The sequence below is a fragment of the Perognathus longimembris genome, chromosome 2, assembly GCF_023159225.1.
Source record: "Perognathus longimembris pacificus isolate PPM17 chromosome 2, ASM2315922v1, whole genome shotgun sequence".
In the NCBI taxonomy this organism is placed as follows: Eukaryota; Metazoa; Chordata; class Mammalia; order Rodentia; family Heteromyidae; genus Perognathus; species Perognathus longimembris.
In genome coordinates, this window is record NC_063162.1 from 116,724,139 (window position 1) to 116,739,519 (window position 15,381).

The window sequence follows — 15,381 nt, forward strand, 5'->3', positions numbered from 1 at the left end:
TTAATTACATCTGCACTGGTGGCTCATGCCTGTAATCCTAGATACTTGAGAGACCTGTAGGATTGAGATTCTAAGCTATTTCCAGAAGAAAAATCTGAGAGGCATGGCTGAAGGGCATGGCTCAAGTTGTATAGCCCTTGTCTAGCAAGTGTGAAGCCCTGGGTTCAAACTCCAATACCAATTTTTAAAAAGAAGAAGAAAACATCAGAAATTATATTACTAGAGGACAAATCATCCCCTTGAAAGCTTAAGCCAATTTGCCTTTTGCATCTCCCAAAAGGAGATGTTCTTTGCTGCCTGACTCCCAAGGGACCTATAATTTGGCTACTACATTTTTCTTTATAATACCTTCGATCTCATTCATCTCCCTTTCCATTCATCTGTAGTCTTCTACTTTGGACCTGCTCTTACCTATTTTTAAAAAAGCATTTAAGGGCTGGGAATATGGCCTAGTGGCAAGAGTGCTTGCCTCCTACACATGAAGCTCTCAGTTCGATTCCCCAGCACCACATATACGGAAAAGGGGCTCTGTGGCTCAGGTGGCAGAGTGCTAGCCTTGAGCGGGAAGAAGCCAGGGATGGTGCTCAGGCCCTGAGTCCAAGGCCCAGGACTGGCCAAAAAAAAAAGCATTTAAAGACTATTTCCTTTTAGTTACAGATGGGCTCAAATGAAACATACTTTTAGTCATATTTAATTAGACTTTTAAATCTGATGGTACATTCTTGCCTGAGGCATTTCAGAGGAATTTCTGAAGTCCAATTACAGGGCTATTCTCATAATAAGGACTAATAATTCATAATTAAATTATTTGCTTTTAAGCATCATCCAGATGTTGTGAAAAAAAAATAGCCTAACGCAACCACATTCCAATAGGGTCATTAGTGTGGCCAGTACAAACAGGTGAGGGCTGCTGACATCCCATCTCTCCTAAGAGCCTTTGTGGGGTCATGTGGCCAGTCCCACTGAGCAGCCAACAAGGCCTTTCACACCATGGCAACCCATTCTTTTTCTGTTATTATTTAATTTTATTGTCAAGGTGATGTACAGGGGGGTTACAGTTACAAACGTAAGGTAGTGAATACATTTCTTGTCATATTTGTTATCCTCTACTTCATTATCCCACTTCCCCCCGCCCCGAGTTGTACAGTTAATTTCCAACATAGTATCTTGTGAGTATCACTTTTGCATTGGTTTGCCCTTTATCCTTTATTTCCCCTTCCCTTCCCTAATTCAAATAAACAGATATACAATACCCAGGGTACTGAAATCAAATACAGTAACAACAGGGGCTATGGCATTCCATTCTTATCAAGTGTACCCAAAGGATACTAAACCAACAAACACACACCAACACACTAATTGCAGATCTGAAACTTTCTGTTGCCTTTACACATTTGGGACAACTCAGCTGAGTACAAAGTTCTTAGATGATAGATTCCTTCCTCCCTCTGTCTAGTTCTGCCTGCAGAATTCTTTGTTCTTTTCTGCCTGTTGGTTAAACACAAGAGAAGTCTAAGCAAGCCTTTCCTTTTGTGGAGCTTTAAAATAAATTTATTCGATTCTTGTAGGCATTTTTTTTTCTTTCTCCACACAATTCAAACATTTTCCCAAGATGTATTCTTTGTTGGTCTTTCGAGTGGGGGTGGGGTCCATGACTTGTCTCCCTAGTATTTTTTCCCCTTCCAAGAGAACACTGATATTCTTCAAACTTCCCATATATCTATCTGACTAGCAGATTGCATGTTTCTAGTATCAGTCCTTAGTTCAGGTGTAGGTGTATGTCATAAGCAGACCTAAGGATGAATCTCAGGACTCTTGTTTGGAATCTTGAGCCAGAATAATGAGTTTTTCATCTAGGCATCCTGGTGTATAGATGGGAAACCTGGAATTACTGTAGCCAATTTGCCATGAATGATGAAGTCTGAGGATGCCAAGACAGAGACAGAAACAAAGCTATAGCTTCTGGGTTAAGTGGGCCCTGGAGCTCATTTATGTCTGGAATCACATTTATGACAGCTAACAAATATCTCATTCCCTAGATGATTCAAGTCACATTATCAGGACTCACTGTATTGAGTATCCTTAACAATGGGTGTTTCTTTTCAGTGACTTTCCCCATAGTATTCCAAAACTTTTCTGTACACTCAAGTCTTTTCTCAGATTAGGCATTTGTTTCCTCAGTTATAGTTTAGATTAAATGCATTTCAAGACCATCAACTTAGCTCAGATTTTCTTTATCTATCTTTTGTACTTACCTTTTTCTACTTTCTTTCCACTTGAAATCTTTTATTACATTAGGCTCTGTGAGAATGTTCAATATAGCTTGTGACATTAATGATTCTATTTCTACCATAGCAATTCTAGTTGTTATTTCATGTCAGATTTTAATTATTTTAATTAATAAGCAAGAGCTACTATGCTTCAATTTCCTGACAATTTCACATTTTGGTCATCTTCCCTTTCCAGATGTTTGTACATTTTAGGATGTGCAATTATTGCGACTTTTTTCTGCTTTAGAGTATATATCTTCTTGCATATTTGCATTAATTTAGAGAATTTTACAAAGTTGGACCTGATTTTTCTAATTAATAATTTTTAGAATGTTTTATCTTTTTTTTTTTTTCTGAGTCATCTGGATAATGTCACTTTGCCTTGATCAGTAGTGCTTTTTCTAAACGTTACAAGGATTTCTTTTCTTTCATTTGTTTTCTCATTCTTCTAAGGGAAGCAGCTTACCCAGATAATTCGTAGTCAATACAATGTAGACATTACTTTGAACTCCTTATGTAAACATTTAAGGCTCTCTTAGATTTTCACATGTAGCATTTTCAGTTTCATCTAATGCTGCTCTTACGATGTCTCTGTCCTCAGCTACAGTTGCCCCATTTTCACCTCTAGAACTTCGTCCCTACGATGTCTCTGTCCTCAGCTACAGTTGCCCCATTTTCACCTCTAGAACTTCGTCCCTTCGTGCAGGCATGTTTTGTCTGGTATTTGCAGTCTTCTCCCTGACACAGAGCAAGACAGAGAGAGTACTGATGGCAGACTTAAGTCCACAGTACCTGAAGCACTCAGTAGAATATTAGCTAGAACTGCTGTCTTTCCTTTGAAGTTAAATCAACATGTGTTTTTGAGATAAGGGACAAAAGAAGGCGAAAAAAGGTCTATCTGAAGGCGCACATAACAAAAATGACGTTACCATTCCCTCTTACCCCTGGGTATGTGTATCATGCTGGGGATGGGCCTCACCCATACCGAACAAAGCACCCCCCTCAGCACCCCAAAATCCAGTTCTAGCTAAATAGAAATTCTTCCAAATAATTTTGTTAATTATTTTTCTATCAGTCTTTATTTATAATGTTGGATGTTTCTGTATTTTTAAGTAAAGTAATTGAGAAAAGGGTAATAGGCATCATTTTAAACTAAAAGTTCTTATTATGAACTGGGGGCTGGTGGCTTGGGCCTGTAATCCTAGCTACTCAGGAGGCCAAGATCTGAGGATTGTGGTTCAAAGCCAGCCTGGGCAGGAAAGTCTGTGAGTCTCTTATCTCTAATTAAATCACAGAAAATCTTGGAAGTAGGGCTGTTGCTTAAGTCCGGAACAGCACCCAGGACCAGAGTTCAAGCCTCAGGACTGGAAAAAAAGCTTAGTAAATTCTGATTTAGATCTCATAGTAGGTAGTGAAATAGAAAGCTATCAATCTGCAATTTGTAAAAAAAGAAAGACAGAGAGAGGGAAAGAAACAAAGAAAGAGTACCAGTTAAGATTTTAAAAAGAAACAAACCAAGAACTACATTCAGGACTTTACATAACTTAACTGACTCTGAACTTGACTTTCTTGGAGAATGCAGTATGGCTCTGATAAGCAAAACAACACAGCAAACTGGCTTTCAAATTGTTTCTGGACATTGAAATGCATTACCCAGTCAAATTACTACCCATTAAATGGGTGGGCAACATAGCACAACATATGTAGTAGGCTCTTGTTGCTTAACTTCAAACATTTTGCATCTCTTCCTGGGTTTTGAACAGGACAGTTCAGCAAACTAACTGTGCCAGTGATAAAAGCTGGTAACAGCTCAAGCTAGTATGTAATAAAACCTAACCCACCTAACCCTGCAGTGGAAATTTGTCAGTTTGAATTGTACCTTTGTAATATTTCAATTTTCAAGTAAATAGAGTACATATATCTTTAGCTATCTCTGCTACAACTTTTATTTCTTCACTATCTTATGAAAATGAATACCTATGTGCACGTGCACACACGTGCACACATGCACACACTCTTCTAAGCAACCACCCATTCTGAATCCTATCCCAAAGGAAATCCTAGTATCTGTGAACTTAATTTAGCAAACAAAAATGGAGTAAAAAAACCCCAATAATTTTATATATTAGCAGAGGAAGTTGGTATGGAAGATCATGTTGAGTGCTCCATATTTCCTAAAATGGGGAGAAGAGAAGTTAGTGACCAACTGAGGAAAGAGAGGACAAGTGAAGGGGAAAAGGAGAATGCGGAAGGTATAAGAGGAGATGAAAGGAGGAAATGAAAAGGAGGAAAAAAAGTCAAACTAGTATATTTTATTTCCATGACAAAAATGCCCAACACTTCTCAGGTTTGCCAAGTAGTAGGTCATATCAAACACCAGCCTGTCCAGCTGCCATGTAAGAAACTCAACACAGAGGGAGAACCGCAGTGCAAACAGTAGAACCTAGGTATCAGAATACAGTGCCCACAGCAGTGGGCCAAATGGGGTGCCCTACAGAGTGTCAGCATATCTGTTACTTCAGTGTAACATCTAGTCATTACCACACCTTACTCACCTGTCCTAACTAATTTGTCCTAACAATGTTTACTACTGTCTGGAGAAAAATTACACTGGCACACAATGAAATCTCATTAACTATATTTATCTGTAGTATCTTTTATTATTTGCATGGATGGTATTAAACTGGTAAGAATTAGGCTTTCAATGGATCACATGTCCTTGCCAGTGTTTTAGGGTTAAAAAGTAGATAATTTCTTGCTTCAAACTAAATATTATTATCTGACCCAGTGGCTGAAAGATGTGCCCAGAAAGACTTGAGATTCTATGACCAACTAGATCTGAAATTATTAGTCTGTTTCCTTTCCTATTTAGAGGAAGTGGATACAAGAGGTTCCAGAATTATCCTAAGGTGTAGATCCTCAAGGCAAAATATCAAATAATGATGCATGAGCTCTGGCGACCAATAAAAAAGAATGAGGTGAAGAGAGCGGCCCAGGCCTCAGGTCCTGCCTGGAAAGATCAGAAACTCCACACACAACCTTCTCCAGCCAGAGGCTCTATGGAACCTTGAAGAATGAGTCTTCAAGGTTCTGCTCTATGGAGGCTGGGAAAAAAATGACTCCGAAAAATTGCTTGGAACTTTATCTAAGATAAACTTTTTTAACTGACAAAAAGGTCAATTCCTTCCCTATTGCAATCCAACAGATAAAAAGGAAACCCACAGTGAATTTTACAGTTGAAACATCAAATTAAGCTTAACAGTTTTATAAAATTATAGTACTTGTATTTTCCAGTTGATATTTTTGAAAGTAGAAGTGGTAGCTAAATCTTATCTGTGAGTTCTTGTCTTGCTTCATTCTTGACAACTTTTCTTAATCTTTAAAAAATATCTCAATCTCATCTCCCACCTTAAGCTACAAACAGATTGTAGGTTAGAATTCGGGGAGGGTAATTTAGTTGAGCTAGCAGAATTCTAAAAATGTCATTTGGCCCTGTAATTTTGCTTCTGGAATTTACCATACAGGAATACTTGGATGAATGTTCAAAAAAAAAAAAAAAAAAAGCCCAAGGATCTTAGTGCAAGATTGTTTATAAGAGAAGTCCCCCCACCCCCACGCCAAGGAACAAATTCTAATTTTTTTTTTTTTTTTTTTTTTTTTTTTTTTAGCCAGTCCTGGGGCTTGGACTCAGGGCCTGAGCACTGTCCCTGGCTTCTTTTTGCTCAAGGCTAGCACTCTGTCACTTGAGCCACAACGCCACTTCTGGTCATTTTCTGTATATGTGGTGCTGGGGAATTGAACTGAGGACTTCATGTATACAAGGCAAGCACTCTTGCCACTAGGCCATATCCCCAGCCCCACAAATTCTAATTTTTAACAAAGATTAAATATTAAATTGGGAAATAAGTGAACAGACAACATTCACCAGCTTAAATATGAGTAATATAATTCCATTTCTGGGTTTATGGAAGAGAGAAAGAGAGAGAGAGAGAGGGAGAGAGAGAGAGAGAATGTATGTGTTTAATAGTCTCTCTCTCTCTCTTTTTTTCTGTCAGTCCTAGGGCTTGAACTTAGGGCCTGGGTGCTGTCCCTGAGTCCCTTTGTGCTCAAGGCTAGCTCTCTACCACTTGAGCCACAGCACCACTTCCTGTTTTGAGTCGTTTATTGGAGATGAAAGTCTCAGTGGGAATTTTTTGCCCAGGCTGGCTTTGAACCTCGATCCTCAGATCTCAGCCTCTTGAGTAGCTAGGATTACTGGTGTGAACCACTGGCGCCCTGCTTGTGTTTACATCCTTACAAGTAAACACACCAATTTGTAATCAATAAGTTTGGCAAGTGTATTCAAAGGGTTCTCTTTCAAGATTTTGGATGAGAATAAAGGAAAGACAAGTTCACATTTTATACTTCTACATCATTTGGCATTTTTACAACAGCTAGACTTTCAGCATTTAAAAAAACACTGCTCAACAGCACCTAGATCTACCGTGATCCATCCTTCAGCAATTCTTGTTTTGGAAAATAGCATTTGGAGTGAGACCACAGATCAACAGGCATCTCAGGTGCAGGCAAATTTTAAAGGAGACATACTGAGGAACGCCTGCGAGTGCTGGTCAACACTGGATTTGTAAACTGCTGCTCTAGCAGTCTAATTCAGGGGAACAAGTTCAGGTAGCTTCATCAACTCAGCTTTGCTAGTTTTATACACGGGAGCCCCAACTTGTATCTATAGCTTCCACCCAAACTAGAAAAAATGACAGCATATAGGAGATAAGAAAGAGAAACGGCCAGGCCAGGAAAACTGACACTCACAGGACCTCTCTCCCTTCTTAATAAACAGCAGGTAGTTGGTTTAATCTTCAATATATTATTCTATTTGATTAGAGTTGTTTTGTCCCATACATGTATTGGGACATATATGGGACAACATGTATGTAAGAAAAAGAAAAAAAAGGGGAGTGGAGTCCAATTCAAGTATAGTATGATTCTGAGTTTAACACCCAGTAGCTAACTAAATAAATAGCATAAAATATCTGATTTATTCATATTTTGTTATCTTCATTACTTCCTGAAATGACAGCATTTTGGATGACATTATTATTCCTAATTTCCCAAGTGTAGTTCATCTGTAGTTTACTATAGCTGTTATAGATGGTATAGCTCTGATTTCCAGTGCTGTCAATGACCAGTAGCAAGACACTTGGAGGATTAAATTGAATAATGTAGGTCAAGTGCTCAGGATAGTACATAATGATGTGGAATAACCCTTGTCAACAATTCTGAGCTGTGTAAGACATGTTAAAGAGTTAGAGAAATGACATATATCTACCCAGGGATGAAGAATAACAACACTGGAGTGAATCCTGTACATTATCCACTCCAACATTTCTACTAATATCAGAAGCCTAACCAAAAAAAAAAAAAAAAAAAAAGAGCACAAAGGTCTGGGGACTTCTAGTAGGAAGAGGCCTGAGGACTCTGAAGCCAAGTAAATTCCAATAGAAAGACACCAGGCTCTAGAGTTGCTGATTGCCCTCAGTCACAAAACTGGAAGGGCTGGAACGTAGACATTGATGTCTGGTTCCTAATAAAGATCACTGTTTTGCATTTTATCATTGCTGCAGCTGAGATGGACAGAAACTTGTCTGCACAGTTTCTGAAAGAATGTGGTTGAGAAAAGTGCCCCGAGACAGGTACAAATAGACAGCTGTGGAGCCAATCAGAGGCAAAGCACAGCAGGCCTCTTCTTGAAAGAAGCAGCTCTAGGCTCCACTCTGGAAGATAAGAGAAGGTAAGAAAGCAACTGTTTCTAAGGAGGAAAATCTTGAGACAAGCTTTGGACAGGTGGAACATTGTCACTAAAAAATGGCATCTTGGGAAGAAGTATACGATGACAGAATAAAGAGGGACATTTCTATAGGAAGGTCTTAGGACTAATGATCTGTACTAGTTCTGATGTTTTGACATGGGTGCTAATGAGTATTAATTTATCAGAAATATACAAATAAGCAGGGACCAGACAGGTAGTAGGTTTTTGCTTCAGGCTGGGTGACTGCTAAAGTTATGACAACAGAAGTCAGGATAGGAAGGGGCAAGATTTGAAAGTGCCCAAGAAACAGAATCTACAGCACTTGGACATGGGACCATGAAGAAGATTCCAAGGTGACTTTGACTTTTAAGCCTCAGCTGAGTACTTGTGGGGATGTCATTCTATCAGCCGATCAAATGGCTCTTAAATAGTAGAGCACCTACCTAAAAAGTGTGCAGATCCTGAGTTTAATCCCCACTACCATAAAAAAATTGATTAATTACAAAAGTAATAATGCTCTTAGACAGAACTAGGCAAAAACTCTTAGGCAAAACTCAACCAAGATAAATCTTTTTTTCTGTGTACCAACTTGCGTCTTTTCTCTCCCAAGAAAATGCTCTAGAGTTTTTCTTTATTTAACTATCTGATAGATAAGAAACCTACAAGTTCAGCTAAGTGCCCTGAGTTGAACACTTGTGTTCTGACTTAAGGTGATGGGTTTTCTTTCATAGTCTCAGCTTATTATCTTCTGGAACCTCAGTCTCTGGAACAGTCAGCTAAGGACCTCATTTCCTTGGTGTCACTAGAAGAACACTCAAATATGGAGAGGTACCAACACAGTAACCGATGAAAAAATTGGCAAGGCATCCAGTGACATTTTAGACATTTGCTTACTGGCCACCAAATCACAAAGTACAGTTTCACTGTAGGCTTCTCAGGTACTGGGTATGTAATTCATAGAAATCAATGACAACAAGCCTGGAGAGGCCACCAGACAAGAGGCAATGTAGCCATGAAGTCTTGTTTGTTTCCTTCTAACAGTGAATGTGTTTGTTATGTTCCCTTGCTGGCATTTGGCATTTCTGAGCTAGGGATCAGCAGAGCTGGTAAACCAGAACTTCTAAGAATTACTATCTGTTTGCCATAATCACCATATTCGAAGAATTAGTAGCATGTTTTATTTTTTAAATATGCATTATTTATAACTTTGCTGTAACCTGGAAAACCCCATAACCATCCACCTCTCTCAATTTTTTAAGATGACTGGTCACTAGAAAATTCATACAATGTCTTTAGCATTAAAATATAAATCAATGTGAAGCAAAGATGGACTGACTGCTCAAGGACAAAGAGTTAAAGTAACAAGATTAAAAAAATCTCCAATCCACTTTGTAGAATGTTTCTGCATGTCAGGGTGGACAATTATTAAGCCCAGATAACTGTGACAGATGGTATTTAAATTCTCTGGCTCTTTGACAACCATCTGCATAAAGACTCTCTTCACTGACTACATCTTTCCTCAGTATTTGACTTTTGAAGAAAAGGTACATACCTCTTAATTGTATGGCATAGAATTAATCAAACTGGCCAATATTGGGAGACTGGCAACCAAAGCCATTAAATATGTGACTTGCTCCTTGGGTCTCTCTAAAATATCATTCCTGCTATATTGTAATATGACACAAAACATTCTAGGACAAAAATATGGTTGTATAGGTCACATAACACCAAGAGCAGAAACACAGCAGAGTAGAAAATTCAAATTATACATATATACATACATTATGTGTATTATATATAATATATATGTATATGTACAGTTTGATGAATTAGCACAATATTCTGTTCTAGGTAATGTATATGAATCTGAAAGCTAGGCTGAGAACCTGATTACTAATTATACTATCACTTCAGTGAAAAATAAAACTTGAGGCTGCAATTGTTCCACAGGAGGGACATGCCTACATTAAAAAGATAGCAAATTCGTTACCAGTGACTGTTTAGTTTTATGTATCTTAAATTTTATCTTCATTTTAACAGTTTTAAAAACTATTGTTTTTAAAACTCATCAGTCATGGTTGATACATTCAAGTTTGAATTGTTGAAAAAGAACTAACTTCAAACTCCTACCACCCCACTTACACTAAAAAAGAAAAAAGGGTTTCCATCTTTACACTGAGGGGAATTCTAGACACATCATTTCTCTAATCAACTCAGCTCTATCAAGCTACTCTGCAGATGACCTGGAATGACTATCTTAATTCTTTTCCCTCCTCTGCTGAGTCACTTATTCCTGTTCTGACCACATAACTTTAACCCAAGGTGTTCTACACTGGATGAAAACCATTACCTAAGATACTTAAAAAAAAAAATACCAGTCAGTCCTGGGGTTATTTTAACTCAGGGCCTGGTAGCTATCCCTGAGCTTTTATGTTCAAGGTTAGCACTTTATCACTTGAACCACAGCTCCGATTCTAGCCTTTTTAGTGGCTTACTGGCGATAATACTACAATCCTCAGATCTCAGCTTCCCGAGTAGCTAGGATTATAGGCATGACCACTTGCATCCAGCCTGAGACATTTAAAAAGAAGAATTCTTAGCCCAACAATGAATCAGAATCTTGAAGAGAGTGTCCTGGAAGTCACACTTTTGAATACTCTACTCCTTGGTGATCCCGTCATCCAGTCTAGTGGTTCCTATTCTGAAAGGTGTATTAAGACCAAGTGGAGGGCTTGCTCAAGTGTAGGTTGCTGGGCTTCAGTCCAAAATCTTCAAATTCATTAGATCTGGAATGGGGCCTGAATTTCCAACAAGGTCTGCAAAACCACTTATTTAGCTTGCCTTGTAGACACTACAGCTGAATTGAATGTTACTTTTTTTTTCTTACTTCCCTTGTAAAAGAACAATACTGGGTCAGAAGTTTCAAGACTTCCTTCTGATTCATACCTCTGCTACTTCTTAGCTGCCTAATGTTAGACAAACAAATTAACCACTCCATCTTAGTTTCCTCTTATTGTAAGGATTACAAGAGGTAACACAAAGACAAAGGAAGAGCTGTGTGCACTGCACTAGGGACACACTAGGCCAGCGTCAAGCATCTCTGTACTCCCATCCTTTAAGATACAGATGAACTTGTTGAGTTCTAGAGATAAATGAGTTCTCGCAATTTATTATATAAAGCTTCTTTTGGTTTAAACAAGCAAGCAAGCAAACAAACAAGCATCAGCCAAGCACTTCTTTTCCTCATGAGGTACCCTAAAGCTACGTTTTGGACATACCAAGTCCCATGGGAATATACTCAGCTTCCTGACTCACATTTTTTCCCATGAATATAAAAATAGAAAAGAAAAAGATTAGATTAAGACTCGGTTCTATTTAACTTTGACCGAGCTGAACTTAGTACCCAGGTATGGATTATTTTCCTGGCAGATCCTTATTATATTGTTTGGCTATTTTTGTGACCTGAACGTCAAACAAGTGAACGACAGACTCTCTTATGACAGGTGGCCCTGGAGACCGTGAATCTCCTCCATCTGTCCCATGGATGCTGCTAAAGGTCTCCAATGTGAGGAGGGCCAGACTCTTCTTGAATATCAATGTGGTAATTTACAAATCCCATTCTACATTTCAGATGGTTGTCTAGTTGTTAAATTGTCTCCCCTCTGAGAAAGTATCTTTCTTTCCTTAATTTCTATATCCTTGGTCACATTTCTACCCTCTATAGTAGCCTAAATATGTACAGTTTCTCATCCACATGACAGTGCTTAAAGTATTCCAAAACAATATTGATATCTTCCTTACCTACATCTTTTCAGGCTTATGTTTTTCCAACAGTTCTTATCATCAGAATTGCTACTATAAAATTCCTGTTCTTAAGGGTCCTGGTTGTTCTGTGGGAAAGGTCTTACCTTGAGGGTATTTATTCCCTAAGAAAATACTATAATATGCTTCCTATTCATCATGCCATCATTACCAACAAAAACAATATATATAGTTAAAATAATGGGGTATTCCTTCCCAGAGTTTTCTGTTTTTTTTTTTTTTTTTTTGGCCAGTCCTGGGCCTTGGACTCAGGGCCTGAGCACTGTCCCTGGCTTCTTCCCGCTCAAGGCTAGCACTCTGCCATTTGAGCCACAGCGCCCCTTCTGGCCGTTTTCTGTATATGTGGTGCTGGGGAATCGAACCTAGGGCCTCGTGTATCCGAGGCAGGCACTCTTGCCACTAGGCTATATCCCCAGCCCCTTTCCCAGAGTTTTCTAAGAGCTAGAAGGTACAGACAAAACTCCACCGTAAAGGACAAAGAAGCTGGTTTCTGGGCAGGCCCAGAAGCAGCAGTCAGGCACAGATGGATTCAGACTATGAACCTCACTGAGACAGAAATGCCACGGGGCAACTTAGAACTACCAAAGATTCAAAAAGGAAATGTATTTCTTACTTTCTACGAAACATTTCTGCAAATATACAGCCAACACTCCAGAGGTCCACGGGGGTGGCGTAGCTGGACTGGAGCAAGACTTCGGGAGCCCGATACCACAGGGTGACCACCTAAAATGGAAAACAGATCTGAGTGTTACTAAGGAAGCTGGCTTTTGGTTTAAAATCTTCCCATCTTGAATGATTTCATGACAACATCTGATTTGGAAAGAACTCCTATATAGCACACAGTGATTTATCACCATGGTGATATGGTGATTAAATGCAATAGGAAAGTACATTATCCACACTCCCTGGGCTCCCACCTCACAGTGTCTCAACAAGACAACAAAGTAACACAAACTTCAGACAGTGAAGACCAGATTCCACCTTCAACCCCCTAAATCCTCTTATCCTAGAACAATTTTTTTTCTTAAGGGAACTAAAAATGAACATGGAAAATAAGTAACAGCAACAATTCTAATTGAATTTCTACCCAGGCCAGGATTAATGGCAAAGTAGAAGAGTTGAGTAGCTGTTAGATGAAACCTTGAAGTACTCTGATTACCCAAGACAAGTCAAAAGTGCTCTTATCCTGACACTGTGAGGAATTGAAATAAAACCATCTTCCATGCTGCTCTTTTCAGAAAACAAATACAAACTGGGGAAGAATCTAAGAGAGAATGTGTAACCCAATTATTCATGCCATGTGTAAAAAGTCATTCAGAGGCAAAGATTCCCAAATAGAAGAACATATTTAATACAGAGCAGTACAAAATAGATAAAACAAACACAACTAACTGTACTTGTTTCTGCCGGGTTATGGGTTGGGTAAAACATCATGTTAGGGCTTTCCTGTGTGTATAAGGGATCAAGTGCTTCCCTTTCATTGGGAGGGGAGAGGCAGATACTCTATGAATACCTGAAGTTAGTCTTGATTGTCAGATAAAGAATTAAAGACATAAATCTATTACACAAATATTTTATATTATTCTTAGTCCATTATTCTTTTTATCATTCTGTCTAATTGCATTATTATTACATAAATATTTTATATCATTCCAATTCCATTATCCTTAGCATTCAGTCTAATGGCATTATTATTGACATTTGTGTAACTATCATAAAATTTGGCTTTATGGACACCTGTTGATGCTATGCTACTTGGTGCATTAAGATTGGGGTAGCAAAGCTATAAAATAGATTCCATCACTTCGGTTTCTTTGTATGTGCACACTACTTTTCTCATCAAGGAGCAGAGTTTATTCACCTTTCACTGAAGCTGACGTGGCCTTATCAACTTGCTTAACCTACAGAAGATGACAGAAGTAATGTAGGAGGCAACTAAAGGTAGGTCCTGAGAAACCTTGTAGTTTTCGCCCTTTCCAATATATGCCCTTGAGAAGCTTTCTCTTGGAAACCAGTTACCATGCTGTGAGAAGACAAGGGAGATGCTCTTGATGGCCCCAGTTATGAGCTCTCAGCTGAAAGCCAGTGGATGAGGCATCTTAGAGGTTCAATATGAATTGATCCCTCCAGGTAAATATAGCACCAGTAGAGCAGTGCTCAACTGAATTCAGTTAACCAACAAAATTATGAGTGATAATTAAATGTCTTCTTTAAATCTGGGGGTGATTATATAGCAACACTGACAAGCCCTTCCTCTTCATTTCATCTCACATGGTATGCTTTGAATTCATTCAGGGAAAGAGTTCTGTTTAATGGCTATCTGGATGTATCTAATGGAGAGATTCTGGTGATGCAACAAAATAAACACAATACAAACAGTCAATTCCCAAACAATGTGAGTTCAGTTATCAGTTGGAGCTTTGGGAAAACTTAGGTGGCAAGACCTTAATTTGTCTCATACGGAATGAGATGATTGGGCCCTTGTATTTTTTAAAGATATTTTAAAGATGTTTTTTTTTTTTTTTACTAAGGACAATACTGGGTTCTATCTAGGGGAATATTCTTTGCTTCTTTGACACATGGTAAACAAAACCCACAGGTGCAAACACTCCATGAAATTCCATTTGAGTGGCTGATACACATTCATAGACATTGTGAGGGCCACATACCACTTTTTCAACTCCATCCAAAATAGCTAAGTCTCATAAAAATGAAGTATTCTTTGTATCCTTTGGATACAATATTATTTTAGGAAGTAATTTCTTTTTTAATTAATTTTTATAAGCATATATTAGATATACAAGGGGATAGTTATTGTGATGTCCCCACATGTGTAAATAATATATCCTAATCAATCTCACTCTATAATCTCTCTTACCCCTAACCCCTTTCCTTCTTCTTATAACAATTTCAACAGGTTTCACCGTCCTATTTTCATATGGAGAATCTGGTTTCTCATCGATTATTCATTCTAAAAACCTTGAACAGGATTAAATACCTCATTTTCAGTACTTCAGCTTGCAAAAACTATTATTACCATCAAACAAAGTTGAAATGGTAAAAAGAAGTTTCCTTTTATTCCTTCTAAAATTTAGCTGTCACTCAAAATGAAAAATGAATCTTTATTAAATAATTTGAATGTCTCTAATAATGACCATATGATCACTCTATTGTATTAGTGACATGGATGTCCCAATATTGCAAGATTCTGCCTTTTTGGAATAAATCACTCCTAAGTATTGTATATAAATCTTCTAAGACATGAAGAATTCTATTTGCTAGTATTTGCTAGTGCCACTGTAATGGGTAATGGCAGTGTTGGGATAGAAAGTGGAAAGGACAAGCAAAGTTAATGATGTAAAGCTAGCTGATGTCAGTAGGTACTTGAGGAGGTGTCTGGTGCTGTCCTTGAGTGTTTTTGGCTCAAGTTTAGCACTCTACCCCCTGATCTACAGCTCTACTTCTGGCTTTTTGGTGGTTAAC

At 38.3% G+C, this 15,381-nt stretch overlaps 1 protein-coding gene across 4 annotated transcripts in view; it reads right to left on the reverse strand.

Moving 5' to 3' along the window:
- The window catches only part of Cdk6 (cyclin dependent kinase 6), a 189,861-nt gene that overhangs the window by 49,235 nt on the left and 125,245 nt on the right, over positions 1-15,381 (reverse strand). For all 4 annotated transcript variants that reach the window (XR_007210085.1, XM_048340027.1, XM_048340028.1 and 1 more), the window contains exon 5: positions 12,512-12,621. Coding sequence is in view for 3 of the 4 variants with exons in the window: in XM_048340027.1 (XP_048195984.1) it covers positions 12,512-12,621 (110 nt within the window). In the remaining variant the exon portion in view is untranslated. The remainder of the gene's footprint in view (positions 1-12,511; positions 12,622-15,381) is intronic.